General features: G+C 34.6%; 1 protein-coding gene across 1 annotated transcript in view; it reads left to right on the top strand.

Moving 5' to 3' along the window:
• MALRD1 (MAM and LDL receptor class A domain containing 1) overlaps nt 1-20,508 on the top strand; it is a 255,324-nt gene that overhangs the window by 181,819 nt on the left and 52,997 nt on the right. Inside the window, exon 33 of the mRNA XM_013370091.3 lies at nt 5,144-5,345. Coding sequence (XP_013225545.2) covers nt 5,144-5,345 — 202 coding nt within the window. The remainder of the gene's footprint in view (nt 1-5,143; nt 5,346-20,508) is intronic.

Here is a 20,508-nt window from a genome sequence, read left to right as displayed (position 1 = left end):
GTTATTAAATCACAAATATAAATGAACAGTAACCATTTAGGTGAAAAAAAAAAAAAGTCTAAAAGAACGAAAAAGAAAAACAGCAAAATCAACAGCCCAAACCTTCAAAGCAACAGCTCAGTAAAGGTTTTTCTCCAGGTTGCACTGGAGGTGAAAAAAGTCAAACTGTAATAGGAAGTCTGAATAATGTGTTAGAATATAATAACATCAGTACAAAAGCTGATGTTATAGCTGTTATCTGAAATACAGCAATCTGCTCAAGTCTGAATTTAAAAAAAAAATGGACTGTAGATATAGAACGTACTAAGATGTGTGACTAAAATGACATACAGGGAATCTGTAAAAAGAAAGATAAAAATGAAGGATGTATTCGTATAGGAAGTAGATGTGGTATAACTACACAAAATAATATGAAGTTATGGGAATAATCCTATTTTAACCTAGAAAATGAACTAGCATTGAGAATAGAGTAAAAGAAATTGAAAGTGCTTCTCTTCTGCATTCTCAATACACATTTCAATTGCACATTTCCATTGTCATAAACTCTAGAATTTGTTCAAAGGCAAACCAAAAGCATAGGTGATTATTATTATATTTAAAAAGGACACAATGATTACAGCAGCTCTTGCAGTAATATAGAATGGATGCTATTTAAAAGAGATCTGAATACTGATGCTTTGAGACATCAGTCAACTATTAACCAACAGGAGAAATAAGTTGCTTTTTAACAATTAAGTACAAAACCACTAGCTTTCCTTAGGAGCATATGGCAACAGCCTTTGACAGGTGAGTTATTCAGCATTAAATAAATGACTAGTCTAAAATATAACTTAATATGCTCTGAAGAAGTATAGCTCAAGAGCTAATATAAACAATTTTTACTGCATTTGCTGCAAATGTAAATTTTAAAAAGTTGTTGTTTTTCTTTACATTTTTATGACTATTTAGTTACATTCAATCAAACATGAGAGAAGTTTCAGCAAGAAATGGAGATGATTTTTACACCTGTTTCATTCCAATGGGGATCCTATCAGTCATGTGTCAGAGAGACAAGGCTTTCAGCTTTCACTAAGCATTCTATCTCTGCCGTTCAGGAGTTGGTGATAAAATTGAGAAGTACAACCAAAATTAATTCCTGATATGATAGTATAACTCTAATACATCATTTTTCTGCCTTGATATTTGTTGATACTAACAGAACTGAGGCATGATCTGGAGGATGTAGAGCCATAGTGTCATTATTCACCAGAGCCAGTGGAAAGTCTCCTCAGCTGACACAAGTCTCTGGTGCCAAATGAAGTGAAAATACAAGTTCTCTTTCGCAAGGTTTTCCTGCTTCCTTGACTGGTGATTAAAGACTATATCTTGGGAATGATGGGAGAATTCACCTCTCATTATTCACCCTTTAGATCTACTTTGACTTCTAAGTGATTATTCAGTTCAGATGGAACATATTACCTTCCAGTATGCCAACAGCCAAAGTCAGGCAAGATGAGGAAGATAATATGTTATTGTATCTTGAGAAGTCAGCATGAAGGTACAGGAGAGCCACATAAGTTGTAACTGCTGATGACTGAGTAGAAAATAGCAGTTTATATTATGTGACCTTCAAAAGTACATGCACTTTTGCCATCCCCAAAATGAAATGGAAGCTGTAAAAAAGAATTCAGAAGTTTCTGACACACAGGACATGCTGTGGAGAATTAGAAATGAGTCATGATTTTAAGGCAGGAAAGTAGGATGTGCTAAAGAATGCTTTTCACTTATGGACTACAAATGATCCAGCTGACAAAGGCACCTTGGAGAAAGACCACGAAGCAAGTATAAAAGCTTTACTCACACATTCGTCTCATGAAGATTATCATGCTAAATTCTTCTTAAAATCACTACGAAGTGCATATTGGGTATTTCCACTGAGCTTTTCACTCTGCAGTGAATGAAATGATAGCTCTACTACTCTTGGTTCCTATTCTTTTTGATTTCAGTTGTGTGTGTGATCTAGAAATGGTGTCAACACAGAATGAGGAATACACAGATACAGTGACTAGTTAGTACAGACATGCTTGTCACTTTTTAATTAAAATGATGGGATTTAGTCCATAACCAGACAAGTATTAGCTGGAGCACAGTCTCCCCTTATTGACAGATAGAGTTGCTGAATGGGACTTCGCTACAGGTTTTTTTTTCATTATACATCATATAGTGGGATCCATCTTGCTAGCTTTTTTCTCTTTCACATGTTAACTTGTTTCCATCACCAGGCTGGCTTGTACACAGTTCATAGGATGCTGTGTAGGGAGGTTTTTTGGTCTCTGAAGGCACTAAGCACCACACAGCTGTAGCTACCCAGGGACCTCATATCCATGAGAATTTGCTGTACCTTTCAAGTGCCATGTATGGTTACGCAGGTCAGCAAAAATCTTGTATACGCTAAATGCACTTCCTGACCCAGAAGATGCTTCATACTCTCAGTGATGTGGGTAACCTTAGCAGAGAATACAGTATTACCTCTTGTAATTATTTCTTCACTTTCTATGGGCACAAACTATGAGAGAATAAGATTTGTAAACTGAAGGAACAGACTCCTTGGGCTTCCCAATTTTCTGAATTCAGTTGTAATCTCTTTTGAATTAGTATATATTTTGAATTATGTATTGTTATTTTAGAAATTTAGGTTAATTTTTTTTAAGATACATAGAAAACAGAACCATTCCTGGCATAGTTATGGATAGATATAGACTTGGCGTAGTTAAGTAAAATATTCAGGAGTACTTCGGTGGAAAGTGGGATTGATGGATTTCCCCAGGAGTACACATGAAAAATGGAGCAGAGCTGGGAGCTCACCTGACAGTTCCTATGTACCAGTTTAGAGATTTACACTAAATGCTATCAGTTTCCACAGGTTACCTATGTGTTTGTTATGAGAAACCATACACTATGTTTAAACTTCAGTCAAACTTGACTGAGAAAAGAGCCACGCAGATTAATACAACATATCAACTAATCCATAGTAATAACATGTCTGAATGTCCTTATTGTACAGTAAATATGAGTTAAAACTCAAAGAAAAGAAAGACAAGGCATATAAAATTACCTTACTGCTATGAGAACAGAAGCTACTGTCATCAAAATGTTGCATTTTAGACCAAATTTGACTTGCTGCCACCCCAGACCCAGTAGCCGGTATACATACAGCAGATTTCATGATAGTTTTATTGTTTGTGCTGAGCTTGAGATGCAGGGTTGATCTTTATGTACACAGAATATATCCACACTCCACCTGAGACCAGGCTCAGTATGGACATGACACAATTTCTCTGTACGTAGACAGAATTGCTCAAGCAGGCCACATGCTTTGAAGTTTTTACTGTGAAAACCTTCTCCTCCCAACTTAACAAAAAGGAATGGAAAAAAGCATCTGATTTTAAGCAGTGGTTCAGTCTTTAACAGTCCTGTTAAAAGACACTCTACCATTGTCTTCAAATGTTTTTGATTCTGCTCTCGTCCCCAACAGTTATTTGTGCAGCTGTGAGACTTCACAATCAGGTATCTTGAAGGTGATATTATCTCAATATTAACCTTCAAAAACCAGAAAATACCTCTGCATGACATAGTAACAGTTAAAACCACACTACCATTATTATGTGCTGTAAAATTCTAAATCACTGAGTTTTTTATATTTCATGGTTTGTAAAATAGTGAGTAATTCCAGTGACACATACGGCTGTTGACTCATAGTCCTAACCTCACATGTAGAGTTATTCTAATTAAAGGTTTCAACTTATTAAGGCTTTAGAGTCTTATTACACAGAGTTTTTCGTTTTTTTATGGGTTGAATGAGCCATTTCTTCTCGACACTTGTCCTTTTACCCTGCAAGATGTATGCTTTTAAGAAGACAGTGACATGATATTGCTATTACACAGTCCTGTAACCAAATATCAGGCTTGAAAAAATTAGGTCCAAATTTGGACTATCATACATCAGTCTTCTTGATGCTCCTCTCCTCCAAAAATGAAATAAACTGCAAGAGCATTCAGGCAACAGAGATACATTAATCAACACACCACCTTCTATAAAGTATGTGGTTCACAGTGGCATTTGGGTTTTTAGGTTATTTGTCTCACCAGCTTGGCTGGGACAATCAAAGATATGTAGTCATACAGATCATTATTATGGGTTTAAGTTTATAACTTTCTTGAGCCTTTGGTTTTGTGCTCCATCATTGAACTGAGGCACTCCAGTAGGAACTTAAACCCATGGGTCAGTGGAAAATTCGTATAAAGTCTTAAGAGAAGGATGTTTTTGAAAGTAATGAGGAGAGAATGATTAAAATATTCAGTCCCTAAAATAAATGTTATCATTTGGAATGGCTAGAATATGCTTACTTTCATTACTCCATTTTTTTTCATTATTTCTGACCATTTTTTAATTGTATAAAGATTTTGGATACCTGAGTGAGAAGAGCAGCTACCTGTGTAATATCCAGATTTTTTTTTGTGTGTGCTTGGCATTAATTCATCAGTTGTTGGTTAATTGTGAATTCATTCATTGTCATTCTTATTACTTTCACTGTTTAATTGTTTTGTTTATTTTTTATTTATGGCTTTCCTAAATAAGCTTGAGCTAATTTACCATGACTGCCTGAAACATCATTATAAATTGTTTTACCAGACTATGGACTTAATTCCATAGATGTTAAGCTTTTAAGTTGTATCTCTAAAATCTTCACCCAGTCTACAGCTATCTGGAGGTCACCTTTTAGAGATGAAAGGATAGCTCAGGATCCTTCTGAGTCTTTTCTTCAATGTTTTGGTGAATTTGGGGTTTGGTCTTTACTCATTAACTTCTGTATGTCAGGCTAAGGCTCTCTGTACGTTTTCCAATTAGTGATTGTATTTACTGTTCTTCTTATTTTGTTTTCATGGTAGCTCTTTATTTTCAGCTGAACTAGCATTAGCAAAAATATTCAGTAACATTTAGTCATCACCAATAAGGTGTGGGTTCGAACCATATCTTAGAGGGCCAGTAGTACCCCAGGCAGGTACCTGCACTGCTGTGCTTGGGCTGTGTTCTCTGGACAGCTGCACTCCTTTGCTGCCCCATGGTGGCTCAGTTGCATCTCTTGGGTTTTACTTACAACAGGTATACGCAGCTGAAGAACATGGAATGGATATTCTTATGTGGTCTTCTACCAGAAATGAAGAAAACAAATGGATGTATGCAAATGTAGTCCTTTCCAGTAACAGCCCTTTCAGAGCTGTCTTCGAGGCTGAAGTGGGCTGGAGTCAACCCACCGAATTTGCTCTTGATGATATTTCTTTCACCCCAGAATGCATTGATGGAGGTATGCTGTTACACAAATATATACGATACCTGTTTTCTTTTCAGAGACCAGAGGAAAATTGTGGCATTTCATATTTCAGTGTATATCACACTTAAAAAATCATTTTTGTTTTGGTTTTCTTTTGAAATTATTCTACTGCTGCTATGCTTTTACTTAAAAAAAACATTGAAAACAAATGAGTGCAGCACAATCATGCAAAGAAGTTTGTGTTTTTCAAGGGAAATAAAAATATGTAGATGAAAGAAAGATCAAATTTATCGTGTATGACCCTTGTGGCGAATTTTTAATGAAAGGAAAAGAGCCATTATACCTAGCAGAGGAACTCCTATCTATTTCGGCTGGGTGCAGCATCTGAACAAAAATATTTGCCCATGGATTGTGGAAGATAGTTTCATGTTATAACTAGTGGTTGAACATATGAGTAATTACGGCAACTCAGAATATGGCTGCCATTGAGGGCTTGTTAGTGTTTTTATGAACCATACTTGAGGAGGATCTATCATCATTCAACTGGGTTGGTTTTCTTCTGTATGAAAACAGTCAGAGAGGTCTTCATTTGTGGTGGAAGAGTTTTATGTAGTATCAAAGTGGTTCATAATTATTTAAGAGACAAAATGTTTAGCTCTTTAATCTTTGCTCTCTTAATAAAGTATCTCCGCAGTGTAGCAAATTTACTTTGCTGCCAGTTTCTCGGAGAATTTACAATCTCACTTCTGCTACACAAGCAGTGTAGTGACTTGAATTGTGAAACAAACAAACAAAACGACCCCAAAACAGTTAAGTTTTAACACCTTATAATGCTATGTTTATTCTGTGATAAAGGTAGTGGTTTACTGCAAATGAAATATAGCATAGGATACAGTATCGGAAGAAAAAAAAATACGTATATGTGTAAACAGATTCTGATAGGAACATCAGCCATTCCTGATTTTGAAGAGTCAAAAGGGGAAGAAAACCAAGGAAAGAAACAGCTTTTAGTGTAGACCTTCATTTATAAGGGTCAATAAAGTGTTTGATAGTTAAATAAATGTCAGTACAGAAGTTATAAAAATGTTCTTGAGTAACATTTATTTGTATTTTTGTATTTTTACAGTTCTTGTTGTTCAGATAGGATAGCCTGTGTATGCATTAGTTGTCATGATGTTCAAGAAGCTGTTTTGGTTGGTTTGAGGGGTTCTTTTGTGTTTTGTTTGTTTTTGTTTGGTTTGGCGTTGTTCTGTTTTAATGACTAAAAAGCTCCTTGGAGAATTCACCACATGCTGATTAAGGCTTAAAGTGAAATAATGTATTCACACAGGTGGCATCTGCTCAGTCTCAAACTGAACAAAAGTTTTGTTTGCTTTCTCTGAATAATTCCACCAAAAGGCTCAGGCAAATGCTTCAGGGTGTTTCAAAACAATGGACTCAATTTGAAATCACTATATCTTTGAAATTTGGTCCATCTTTTTGAAACATCCTGTATTTGGAATGTTATTCTATTAGCTGCAGCCTATGTCCATAAACAAGTACTTGTTCTAGCTTTATTATGTTAATTACTCTTGTTAGCCATACCTTAAGAATTCCCTAAGCAGTTTAATGCATTATATAGCATAATAGAAAGTGAAATTTTCAAATTATATATTTTAAGTACCTCTAATTAACTGGAAGAGTTACGTATATATTCCAACAATGTATATAAATTGGTTTTCCAATTTTAATGGAACTTTGGTAATTTATTATGAACAAGCATGAATTCAGAGAAAGGAAAACTCTTCTATGGAAAGTGTATGTTAAGGTATCCTGAAATAATCATAACTATAGAAATAAGATAACTTCTATGGAGCAACATTTTCTAATCACCTTATTTTTCTCCAGAGATTTTCAGTTGCCGAATACTTCAAAGTATCTAACTTGTATCACACTCTGTCTTACAAATATGGTGTATCATAAGGAAAAGCTGAAGAAAAATTGTTGGAGTTATATTGGTTGCTTACAATTTGTTGGATAAGTCAAAAGCTCATACCTTACCTACATGCAATCACTTAAAAATAAATCAGATAGTGCAGTCTTAGTTGGTCATCTAGGCTCTTCGCCCAGCTGCAGAAGAGGCAGATGGCTCAGAAGTAAACTTATTTCTTTCTATAGTAAACTGGTAATCAGCCTGGAATTGGTTCTTACAGGCTGCAATACTTAAAAGATAGAAATAGTAGTTTATCTTGCTCTATTTCATACTATAACATTAGTATCTCGTCTGAAAAAGAAACAGACCTTTTCTTGTACAGCTGACATATTTAACTTAAATGCAGGATACTGGTCTTTGTATTCACTTTTATGGTCCTGACAATTTCTCTGAATTTTTATGGTGATTTCTAGAGGTATAGAAAAGATCTATACATGAATTCTTTATGAAACATTGTTCTTTATAAGTCTATTCTTTGTCTCTGGAAAGAGTGCCATAAATTATATTACCCTGAAAGCAGCCCAGGCAATTCTTCTGGTATGACCAATAATGGATATCCAAGGAAATGTATTAGAAGGACAGAATATAGTAAGTTCTGCCCTGCCCCAGTCTTTCCCAGTCTCTATTAATTTGGCGTTGAGACTTTCTGAAGCTCTGAAAATTTATGTTTTTTGATAAGTCTCATCTGGTTTTTATTCTGTGAATTAGCCAGTTCTTTCTGAATATACACACATTTTTAGTTATTGGAAAAATGGTTTCAAATTTAGTTGTTATTAGAAAAACATCAACATTCTTCTATCATCAGGCCCCTCCCCCAGTCTTATTGTCACTCTTACTGTTGCCTTACTGTTTCTCAAAAAAAACAAGGTCTAATGGAAGGCAATCTCCTAATGAGTTTGTGATTTTTTGTGATTTGACACACAATCTCTTCTCCAGACAAAAAATAATATCTGGATGCTGTTACTTACGTGTGTGCTGACATTCTGACTCTGCTTTTCATGGTTTTGTGCTGTCCTAGGAAAAGTCCTATCCTGATAATCCTTGCTGACCAGGTAGACCAAATCTCTGCTTGTGAGAAGACAAGAGAACTACACAAAATCTGTAAAATAAAATAAACTACAGCATTTTAGGAGGAAGAACCTATATCTGACTTTTTAATGCTGTTCCTGACAAACAGCAGCTACTTAGGAGGAGGTTCAATTTCTTATTAATATTTTTTGATAAGTAACTGCTTAAGAATTCAGATGGTAAAATTTGAAGATATTACCTTGAGATAGTATAAAATTAGTGCCCTGTAGATATCTCAGCAAGAATTTTCCTTAAACAGAAATGGGTGGGAAGGTTTACCGCCTTGACTGTCAGTCCTGTTTTGATTTTTGCTCATCATGTTTATTCAAAGACCTATCTCAAAGAAAGTATATTACCTGCACTACAGGCTTTATGTTCTCCCTTTCGGAAGATAGCTTTGCTACTGCAGATCTTTTTCCTCTGTCTGAATTATTATCTTTCAGCTTGTCTTTAATTACTTTGGGTTTCCTGAGGCAACATGTTCTAAACAGAAGCAATCACAATTTAGCTGTTTGGGAGCTCTAAGCAATAAAGCATTACCAGCAGCTCCAATTCAGCAGCTGTTTTTATTAGTTTTAAGTAGTCAGCCCTCATTTGTTATGAGAGTTTCTACAGATCCAAGAATATTTCCTAGCATTTAAACAAATTGTGGTCAAGCTACTCCCTGTCCTACTGCGGAAGTAACTTCTAGCTGATGCCCATGCATGGAGAGAACTGCAGTGCCAGCTATCAGTGGCACAGGATCTGCTTAGTTCAGAATCAACTGCTAAATGAGATGCACTCTTACCACTTTTCGAAGTCCTTTATTTTCTGCTGATAAAGACGTGTGAAGACCTTATATTACAGGAATTAGTGCCTCTTCAGGACCAAATAATTTAGTTGTTGCTCAGTTCTAACCATCTTCTTTAAACTTTTATGAAATACCTTGATTTCTTTTAAAATGGCTCTATTTTTATTTAATATCTTGAAAAACAAACAAGTGAAATAAACCCTTTCCATTTCCAGTTTCAAATGGACTGAGAATATCAAAGTATTTAATTAGATTTTGTATTCACTAATATCTGTCTCAAAGTATTTTCTAGTTCAGCTGAAATAGGAGACATCACATAAATTCTTAAAATTTTTGCTTGTACTTAATTTAAATCACAGCATTAGCCCAAAGATGCCTAACACCCGAACTTTATTCTGCTCATATAAATCAGAATGCTGTGTTTTGTCACTCCTTACTGGAGAAATAAACTAGATGAACAAAGTCTGTGGAATTGAAATAGTGAGGTATTAGTTACATAGTGTTTTTAAGTATTAGGAGACTATTCTCAGAAAACAAATAAATAGTAAATATATTTTGTGACCTCCTTCAGAGATCATCCAAGCAAAACATTTGTGCTTGAGGTCTTCTGCTGGAGGAAGGTAAATCTCAGCACAAAATCAAAGCTGACTACTGCTTCAGCCCTTTCATGTGGTGAGGTTACCTGCTATCCCTGCCTTAGCAACAGCTCTTTGTGAACTTATACTTCTAAATACTACTGCTTTAAGTAATTGCTTTATGTTTTGGCTTATTAAAAAAGAATAGTGTTGATGCTTTAAGATTAATATTTGGGCTGCATTTTGGGTATAAAGAAGAGTACAAACATCATGCAGTGCCCTAAGCTCTGAAGAGTCTGAGAAACCAGTCATGTTTCCAGTATTTATCACCAGTTCTGTATTAACATTGCCTAGTGAAATAATTAAAAATTTGAAGAAAATAAATCCAAAGGTGTTTCTGTGTCTTCTACTACTCCTTTCCTTATCATACTGTAGTTTTTAATTCTTTTTTTTTTAATTCTGTCTGTTTTCACATTTTACTCACTGCAGCTACTCAGTACTATCTGAAATACTTTTCTTCTGTTCTGTGAACTACTATTTGTCACTTTTTCTTTTAAAGCCTTTTCTACTTCTGTGCTTCTCTTTTTCGTCTGTTCTTTTCTCTTGTCTTTACAAAATATTTTCTTTTTTAAAAGTCTTTTTAGCCTACCAGATTAATACATGAGAAAGGACTGTCAGTGTTATAGATTTTGCTTTGCAACCTACTGCAGCTTAACTTTCACCTGAAAGATTTGCCTGCAGCAGAAAATAACATTATATAAGGATACATTGGAGATTAAAGGGTAACTGAAATAATGCAAAACACTCAGCACAGACAGGACATATTTTTCTCTAACTCTATTTAATCTAAGCATGGTGAAATTGCTCAAAAAGCAATGCTATTTCCCAGACTGCTGTGTGTTGGCTTTTTCCTAATGTTGTCACAGTTCTTGACTTTGTCATACAGGCTACCAACAAAAGGGTCAGATTTGCCATTTATGTACTGAAGTGACAGTAAAATTTTCTGTGGTTGCTGACAGCTTTCACTTAGGTGAAAAGTTTGCTTTGGCATGCCATAACTCATCCAAGTCTTCCCATTGCTCCATAGCAAAACACAAACTAGACCTGTTGTAAAGGCTTTAAATAATCCTTACATTGAAGGAGCTTCCATTTATCTTGAAGAAACAAATAGAAGCAGCAAATCAGATTCTGTGAATTACAGGACTGGATTTGGCTCTACATTCAAGCCCAAGCTGCCTTGTACTTTAAAGGTTTTTTAAAAAATGCACACAAAGGCTTCACATTACATCCTAAAACCTAACATCCTCCAGAAACTGAGTCTTTAGTTTCTTTGAGCCACCATAAGGCAGTCATGAAAGGCAGCTAGATCCATTCCTATAGGTAATTTTCCCTAACTTTCTAGAAGAGTTGTTATTGCAAAGATATGCTTGGACAAAGGAAATTATATTTCAATCACAAAATTTAGGATAGATAAACTCAGAACTTCAGGTCAGACATAGTAAACAAGGAAGAGGTCCAACAGTTATGGATGCCTGTGAAAGAGTATAAGAAAAGGGGAACTACACATGTTGTTTTCCCCCGATACATTCCCCATTGCCTGCCATTTGGAATTCAGAGCTTTCATGAGCTGTATGTTGTTTCAGAATAGTGATCTACTGGTTGTTTGGTTTTTTTTTTAACTTGAACCTGTCGGTTGCCCTTTTAACACCAGGGAAATTTTTAGTATTTAGGAATTAAGTTATATGCTGATGCTTGTATGAATCTAGGCTTATCATCATGAACAGAATAGCTGTTCAGTGCTTTCTCATTTAGGTTCTGAAATGTATAAAAATGTTATTTAAATCTTGGTGATTCACTCTTCTGTCTGGTGGGTAGGATTTCTTCAAAACTTCTCCATGTTGCAGCTTCAGATCTCATAACAGACATTTGCCTGACAGACCCAATACTTAAGTTCCTTCAGAGCAAACCAATTTCCATTGACTTCCAAAAACAGCAGAATTAGGCCTTGTCTAATATCCATATGCAATGTCATACCAAAAATGTATGAAACGTGCAGGTTCAGGCACCAAGCTGAGGAGAATGTCACATGGACCAAAACTACAGACCATTCTCCTTCTTCAAGGTAGAGGGAAATGGACTTTATCACTGACATCTAATATAAACTGTCTCAGTTGAGTGTTCATTATTAAAATGTAGCAGAGTGAAGATTGTTGCTAATACTTTTTCATTGAAGTAACACAGTAAAAGAATTCTATTTCCATATAGCATAGATAGCATAAAGAAAGAGTAAAAAAAAAATCCATGTGGATAATGAGCTAATGGTCACTGTTTAAAAATCAACCACTAGTCTGTGCTATTATAATTTTAGGTGCTATATGGTATTTAATTTCTAGAAAACATTAAGTAGCCATTCTTCAGAAATAAAGCCCATTGTGATTTCAGATTATAAATCACAGAGCAAAGGTACTGATGCTTGGAAATACTAATTTCATAAAATCTTGGCTAGTAATTATTTATTTGTTTGTCACATATTGAAAACTTGTTCTCCCTATTTTATCTCTGCTTCATGGAACACACTCTTTGAACACTGATTGTCTATAAACCTTTCCTGCTCTTCTTGTCACAGACTTCCATTTGCTTCACAACATGATCTGTGTGTTTATATCCAATGACATAATCTTTAACCATATTATTGAATACTATTTTATTCAGAGTACTTTTCTCCAATACAGAGAAATCCCTGGTGAGAGATAGTTTAATATTTTGTTTTCTCCATACACATTATCCAGATAGCCCTCCAAACATAGAATTATTTATCTTTATGAAGCAGTTTTCTATAAAGCATACAGCTAGAGTGCGTGATTATTTCAAAAATATTTGATACCTACCTCCATAATTACTTCTTATTACATAATGCTATCTACCTGCCAACTAAAAAGAGAATGAAAGAAAGTAACCTCTACAATTTTGGCTATCAGATTGGAAATGTCCAAAATGGTTTTGTTTTCCAAGTCATAAAAAGAAAGAATTCTGAACTGAAACAAAAAGCAAAATATAAAATGGCCAAAATGTTTCTCTTGCATAGCCCCTAAACAGGCAGGCCAGCAAAAGCATTACGGGCAAACTAGCCAAATAACCAAGCAGTCTAGAAACCATCCAGATAATGTTATATGCTCTCTGGTACTTTTGGTAGATCTTATTTCACTTGATCTTATAAGAAAAGCATAGCTGACACCTGTACCTAATTAAGAGACAAAAACTCAAAAAGTGTAGAGTTTTTTTGCATGTGTTGTTTGTGAAAAAAAAAATAGCCCAGTGGTGCAGAGAAAGTCTTGCTGAAGGGTGTGCATCAGTGTGTGCACATGTGCATGTTAAGCAACAGGGAGAAAACTCGGCAGCAGAACAAAACTCATCTAACAGAGGCTGAGATTAAGTCAATGATCCATCTCTGAAACACCCACAGCCGGAATGCAGGAGATACTGAAAGGGTTAACTCCTGGAGCTGCTGATACTGCAGTGTTAGATCACTGGGAAAAACTCTGTAGCGGAGACTTCTGATTTTTTAACTTGCAGAGCCATGGGAATCACTGTTAGCTTGTCTGCTCATGCTTGCAGTGAAGCAGAAATCTCTCGCAGGTTGAGAGCTCAGAGAATTTCTATTCTCAAGGGCAAGAGAAGATTCAGGGGGAGTTGCTGGGGGAGACTGACTCTGGAAACAAAGGAGGGGAAGAGGAAAGCGAGGTTAGTAGTGATAGACAACTGAGTATATTGGGGATATTTGTGAATAGTTTCTCTAGTTAATTAGTTTCTCCTAGAAACTCATCAGAATATGCTTTAGATTCTCATTGCTTGGCAGACATAGGGCATTTCTGTGTTTTGAAAGGGTAAAAATTATGATCCAGGGCAAAGTACCTTAGATTTTCCAGCCTATTTCAGCATCCTCCAGTGCACAGAACTAGCTGGTGGTGAAGCCACAATTTTACATGGATTTCACAGGAAGGGAAATTGGGAATAAATTTAGGATAAGATAGTTACACTAAATAAACTAGCACAATTAATGACAAGTCCTGAATGCAATTATATAACGTATGTTTAAGTAACTATAATACCTTGGTCCACATCTTTCAGTTTCTCTCTGTCTTCTTATACCTGTACAGAATACTAAAATCTTCTGATTCAAGCTGGATGTCTTTTGGGAAATTAAAAATCTTTGGATTTATTAATAGTGGATGACAATAATTTCATAAATATTGAACTTCCAAAACCCATCTGTTTACACCAAAAAACCCCAAGCAAAACTCAAATCACAGAGATGATATTTTGCCTTGCTAAGTTTGCTCACAAAAATCAACATATTTCCTTGGAGGGATAGAAATAAATAGTTTTTAGATTTAATAAGATTTATTATTCTGTCTTGGAGAGAAGAAAATTCTCAAATTCTTTGTTATGTAAAACTTACCTCTCTCCTAAATAAGAGTAAATCACAAGCTCAGATTTATCTCAGAAATTATAGAGTTTACCGTAGTTTTCTTCATTGCTCCTAATAAATAAGCGAAGAAATAAATCTATCACAATAGTGAACATAGCCAGCAATTTCTGGACTGTTCTTAGCAGAAATATGGGAAATATTGTCATATTTCTGTCACAGGTAGTTAGTGTATTCCAGCCAGAAGTGGTAGTTCTCTGAGTGGAAACTATAAATCATACCTTGATTTTACTGGCAGTAAACCTGTCTGTTTTTCATTATGTTTGCTTGTGAGAAAACTGTGATCATTTAAAATAAATACTTCACAGACATATACAACTCTGAAAACATTAAGCCCAGTCCTGTTTTTGTTAATTCTGTTTTTGTAACAGGGTCTCTGGGATCCTTTTCAGCACCCTACCCCATACTTCTATGCTCTCACAAAAGAAAGAGATTTAAAGATTCCATTGGCCAGACTCAACTTCTCCTTATGTTTTTTTTGTCTTTTTATAAGCTTTGAAATTAACATTTTATTTTATAGAAGAAAATAACACTGATAAACACTCACAGACAGATTGTTAAAGTATTGGAACACCTTTAGTGTGGTAATTTTTTTTTTAACGTGGTTATTTTCTGGCAGCCACCTTGAATGGGCTAATTTTATGCCCTGATCCAATGTCTACTGAAGTGAGAGGACTGCCACTTATTTCAACTTAATTAATGCATTGGGTTGGGCCTCCAATTAATTTATACTCTTGTCTAATGAAAACTGTTGGAGGGCGTTATTTTTGGCCTCTTTTAACTACAGTTAATAAGCTCACTGTTTTTATTTGGTTTAGTAAGCAAAATACTTATTCAAATATATCAGACAGGTTAGTTTTCAAGGATCTGATGCAAGGCTCATTAAAATCAGTATGAGTTATTCCATTTACCTAAATGGACTTCAGAGCAAACTCCAATACAACTGAGTTAATGCTGCATAATAGCATGTGTAAACTTTATTTCATGCTTCCTGGTGTCGACTTTAATGCCAGTGTCTACTATTCTTAATTAGAATTCACTGTTACAGGTGATATATAAATATAAATGGAGATATTCTCTGTGCCAGAGATCTTGGTGTCTGAACAAGAAAGGTATAAAATACGTGGATAGCATGGAGGTGTTGTTTCATTCAAATTAAGCGTGTTTGTCTCTTTCTGGCAGTGTAAATGGTTGTGTAATACAAACATTTATTTTAGATTAGCATTCAGGTAATAGCAATTCTGTGGTTTCTGGTGACTGAATTCCTGTGATTCATGGGCAAAATGTGTACAGTGCCAACCCGTGGAGTCTGGCATACAGTCAGGATATAGGACCAGTACACTCTGTGGATGACAAAGACAGTAGTACAACAAAGCATATGTGTACAGGAAGTGTTCATCAGACAACAGTAAGCATTTAATAAATCCCTATCCTGCAAATATGTAATTATGTCCTTGACGATGAGCACTTATTGACTTAACACTTTTCACAATGTAAGTCATCAGCTCAGGAGCTCTATTTAGTGTAACTTATGTTTTGATGGTTAACATGTTGAAAAAAATTAATCTAAAAGCACACATTTTATCTGACAACAATGAAACACAGGTATATGACCTGTGGTTATTGCAATTCATTAAGCATTACAGACCAAATTTGGTTTAGTTTATACACTGGTTTAATTTTTGCTTTTTTTGTATCTACCTCAACTCCCTAATTTCTTTTCAAAGTGTGAGGATGCTTATAGGTTAGCACTTCTTGGTCCTTAGGTTATACCTCACCCAGCACAGCTGCATGACTAGGTTTCATAAAGATTTAGGACTGAATTAAAATACCATTTTTTAGAATCTAATTAAAACTTCTTTTTTATGATGTACACATAGATCTTACACACACATTTTAAACCCTTTCTTTAATTTTGGGTATTTGCCATATGCAAGGTAAAAATAAGTGTAAAATAAAACACTGAGTGCAAAGTAAAATAAAATAGGACATGTGCTCATGACTCCTTTAGCTATAATGGAACATCAACAATTTGCTGCTGTTTTTCATGCAGATCTAAATGGAGACTAAGCTCTCTGCAGAGTAAAGGTTATTTTCTCTGAAATTGTTTTTGATTAGTTTTCTTTTCATCTGTGTGAAAATTCTGAATGTATTCCTGAGGATCTCCATTCCTGCTTTTCAATGATCATGCAGCCTGGATACAGAAAGCTAAGCTTTTATCCTGTGTTCCTTAGAACACATCATTTTCAGTAGATTTATCTCCAAATCCTTAAACAGCTTCAAATAGATACTGCTTTTTACAAAAGTAACCTGTACAATATCTCCTCCACTCCTGAATGTGGTCTGAAAATGAGAGCCACACAGTACTCAGGTGAGTGCTGGGTTGGGAACATCTTTTCTGCATTTGGCAAAAGGTGAGGGAAACATTTTTTGGCATGCTAGTATTAGGTGACTGTTGAATTTAATGATCTTAAGTGACAGAAATGGCCTGTGGGCCACAAAAGGAGAGTTCAATTTGCATCGAAAAAACACACTTCAGCTGCTGCTATTTACATAACCTTCATATATATCTACAAGAGTGGATGAAGTATTCATTTATATGCATAAGTTTAAAGTTAGTTTCTACAGCTGAGTCAGGTGAGAATACCACTGTGTAACTCAGCACAATGGAGAGTATTTATGAGTCTCCCATTAGTGCCTGCTCATTTTTCACTGCAAACTACATTGCAGTGTTAACATTTTAGTTCAACTCTTTCCCAGAAAGCAGAATTAATGTTGCCACTCTTTAGAATAAAACATATCAGTAGCAAATACTGCAATGATGAGCTTAATATATATAATTACATAGACAGCAGCTTTGAATGCATGTAGTTTTACATTAATGTGTTGCTTGAGATTTCTTTTCGGTTGGAATAAGCTAATGATTTTCTAAATGTACATATTCCTAATTAGTCAGTTTTAAATGCTAGCTATATACAAATTAATGTTTTATAAATTTTCAAAAACTTTTACCATGGACATTTAATTTATAATTAAGAAAACTATTTTATGTAAAGAAAATAAATTGAAGTATTTATTGTACACTTTTAGTGAATCACAGCAATCATAATGTATTATAAAATGTCATCCAGAGCACAATTTTCCTATTGCTTCTGAAAGAAAGAAGTTGTGAACTAATTAATAAATAATGTGAGTTAATAAGCAAGGTGGTATCCTTATGGTTTTTGAGGTATATTCTCATTTTATTTATCGTTCAGATCTAAAATTATTTTGCTTATTTCAGCGTATCACTTTGGATTTTTATTGATGTTCTCAAAGCATAAAATGAACATCAACAACACCCTTAGTTAACCTTACCCCTAATTTAACCTCCAAAATAGATTGGAGACATCTTCACTGCTCTCAGTGAGTATTGCACACTCTAAAATAATTGGTATGCAAGTCAGGAAAGGCTTCTTTCTAGGCATTATTTTCTAACAATGGTAGGGAATCATGATAGAAAATTATAATAATTAAAAAATGCTCCTTTTAGTAAAGCATTCAACCATTTGCCTAACTGCTGAATTTAGTATGAAATTGTTTCCAGACACAAGCACAGACACAAGGTTGAGCTGATCAGAGCTACCAAAGCCTGAAGATATTTTAACACTCAAGAACAGATTCACAACAAGCAATACATTCAAGCATTATTGAGTTTGAGAGGGGATTTTAATTTTCAGAACAAAGCTTGGTAGAAACCTGTTAGCAAACTATGACGAACAGGACAGGTATAGAGAATCAAACTGGGTCAAAAATGCTCACAAATGTACTGTAAAAGCAATCTTTTCTGCAACATAAACAAGTAAACATAGGATAGTAAACTGTATTGGTGCTGCGTGGGGTTCATTTCCACTGCATCAGAACAAACACAAAAAAAACCTAAAACTGGACTACTCAATTAGAAAAGTGCATGCCTGAGTGGAACTGACTCCAACTAAAGTCATATTTGCTGCCTAAATGCCACCTAAGAAGAACAGAAGGAAAAAAAATACTATCTAATATAAATGTACTTTTTTTAAAACTTTTTTTTTTCCTCTCCAGAGCAAGTGCAAACTAAAAATATAAAATAATTCATTAAAAAAATCCATTTTGTAAGATCTGCTCTATTTTTAGCAGTACCAGTTTTATACCAACAAAGATAGAAATATATATATTCCCAATGACTTTCAATCCATTTCCTTGTTACCTTGACAGAATCATGGTCTTATATGCAAATTCTTCATGATGAACCCAGTTCTAACAACTTTATCTGCTACTATTATTATCTACTAAAATGTGGGAACAAAGAAGAAAAAAAAAGCAAAATCCAAATTTATTTTCATTTATTCAAAAATAAATTCACTATGTGATCTATAATCATCTATCTAAAGACCACTTTCATAAGACTTTTGAAGTATCATTATTGGGTTTTTTTGTATTAATATGTTTATAAAACATATAACGAAAATTCTATATTTTCAGTCCCATTTAAAAGTACATGTCTTCAAGGGATTTATGATGTAATCCTGAGTACAAACAAGCCAAAAGATCAGTAGGTTATTATTTTCACTGTAGAAAAATCCATTATTGTTTTTTCATGTTTAGAATATATCCAGTGTATGATGGGCTATTTTTCTAGTTGCATGATAGAATTTAACAACACTAGTGGTATGAAATTATGTCAAGAATATTCTATTGTATGAAACTTTCCAGTGCTGATTTTCTGACTTGAAGTCAACATGAACATCAAAAGTTAGCAAATTCAAAGTCAGACAGCAATTTGAAGTCTTTTTCCTTGAAACTGTTCCACAAGCAACGAGATGGTAAAATACTACTATTCTGTTTATCTGAATGCATTAGCAGTTCATTTTTTTTTGTACAAAATGCTATTGTTGTTCATGATGCAGGTATTTTAGAGACTGAGCATATTCCAGCAAAGTTCTCCTGCTATAAAACCCCATCCTGGTATCACAAAACATAAAAACATACTCCTATGCTCAGTGGACTAGAAGTAGTAAAATAATGCCAAAATCCACATATTGTTTTACAGTCCTAATGCAGCAGTACCTTTTGACTTCTGAGGTTAGAGAGCAATTCTTGCACTGTTTTAAAGGGCAAACTAAAACCCACCCATGAACTTTTGCACTTGATCTGCTCTGCTTCAGTGCAAGTCAACAGCAAAACTCCTGTTCTTTACAGAGGTGGTGAAATTAATTTGTTTTTCCTTGTCTCTAACAAGCATAATATTTTCTATACTCACCTGTGGCAAATTGACCTAGAAAAGATTAAATACATAGAGTTAAATTCTAGAGGTGGTTTTGGTTTTGTTTTGGTTTGGAGTTTTTTGTTTTGTTTTGTTTTGTTTCATTTTGGTTTTTCCCCAGTACATAAGACAAAAATTACAGGAATCATCACATTGCTTTTATGGGAGACACCATGGGTGTAAAGAACACAGCATTGGCATAGCCAGCTTCTTATAAATCAGTTTCCATAAACAGTTCTGTTGCTTCTGCTGGTAAAAACCTGTTGCAATTATTATCATTGGAAGAAAGACTTAAGTGCATGAGAAAAATTCACTTGTATAAGGTATCACAGAAACTTTTTTCCACTACTTTTTCCAGCAATGCAGGTAAGCATGGGATATTTCTTCTTCTGTTGTCAGCTGTCTGAATTAAAGTCTGAAATTTAAAAATACTTCCTTTTTTTATTCATTTGTACCCTGGAAACTTTTATGCATTATTTTCTTTGATTTAATTCTCTATCACATCAAGCTAAGATACAGAATCAGAGTGATAATAAACTATATCACTCTGATATAAAAATCTTTCTAGTTACTTTATGAAAATATTTTTCTCACTCTGTTGAGGGCTGAGCCCTTATAATTTATAATACCTTTCCGTTAAATGAGTTCCATGTTGATCCAGATTTTTGTTCACCAATTCATTATACAAATAGATGAAGATTGTAGTTTGAGGGCTATTTTAACCCTTTCCTGTTACACAGTGAAAGATAAGTTTTTTTAATACTTTGATATTGACACTTCTATACATACATGGCACAAGCAGCAACAGGATCAAAACAAGTGCTGAATTTGAACTTTAGAAGGAAATCTTGCAACAAAAACAACTATGGAGTTAGTATGATGTTTTCAGTAGCGTGTTCTGTACTTAGGAGCTGTGTTTTTATACAAGTTGTTATGGGTTTTTTAATAATTTTAGTAGTCAGGATCAGCTGCATTCCTAGCAGTCCCTATGTTCACCTCAAAGGCAGTATAGATAACTACTGAA

This window comes from Columba livia, chromosome 2, assembly GCF_036013475.1.
Source record: "Columba livia isolate bColLiv1 breed racing homer chromosome 2, bColLiv1.pat.W.v2, whole genome shotgun sequence".
Classification (NCBI taxonomy): domain Eukaryota; kingdom Metazoa; phylum Chordata; class Aves; order Columbiformes; family Columbidae; genus Columba; species Columba livia.
Note: the sequence above shows the minus strand (reverse complement) of the source record. Positions and strands in the feature narration are given on the sequence as shown.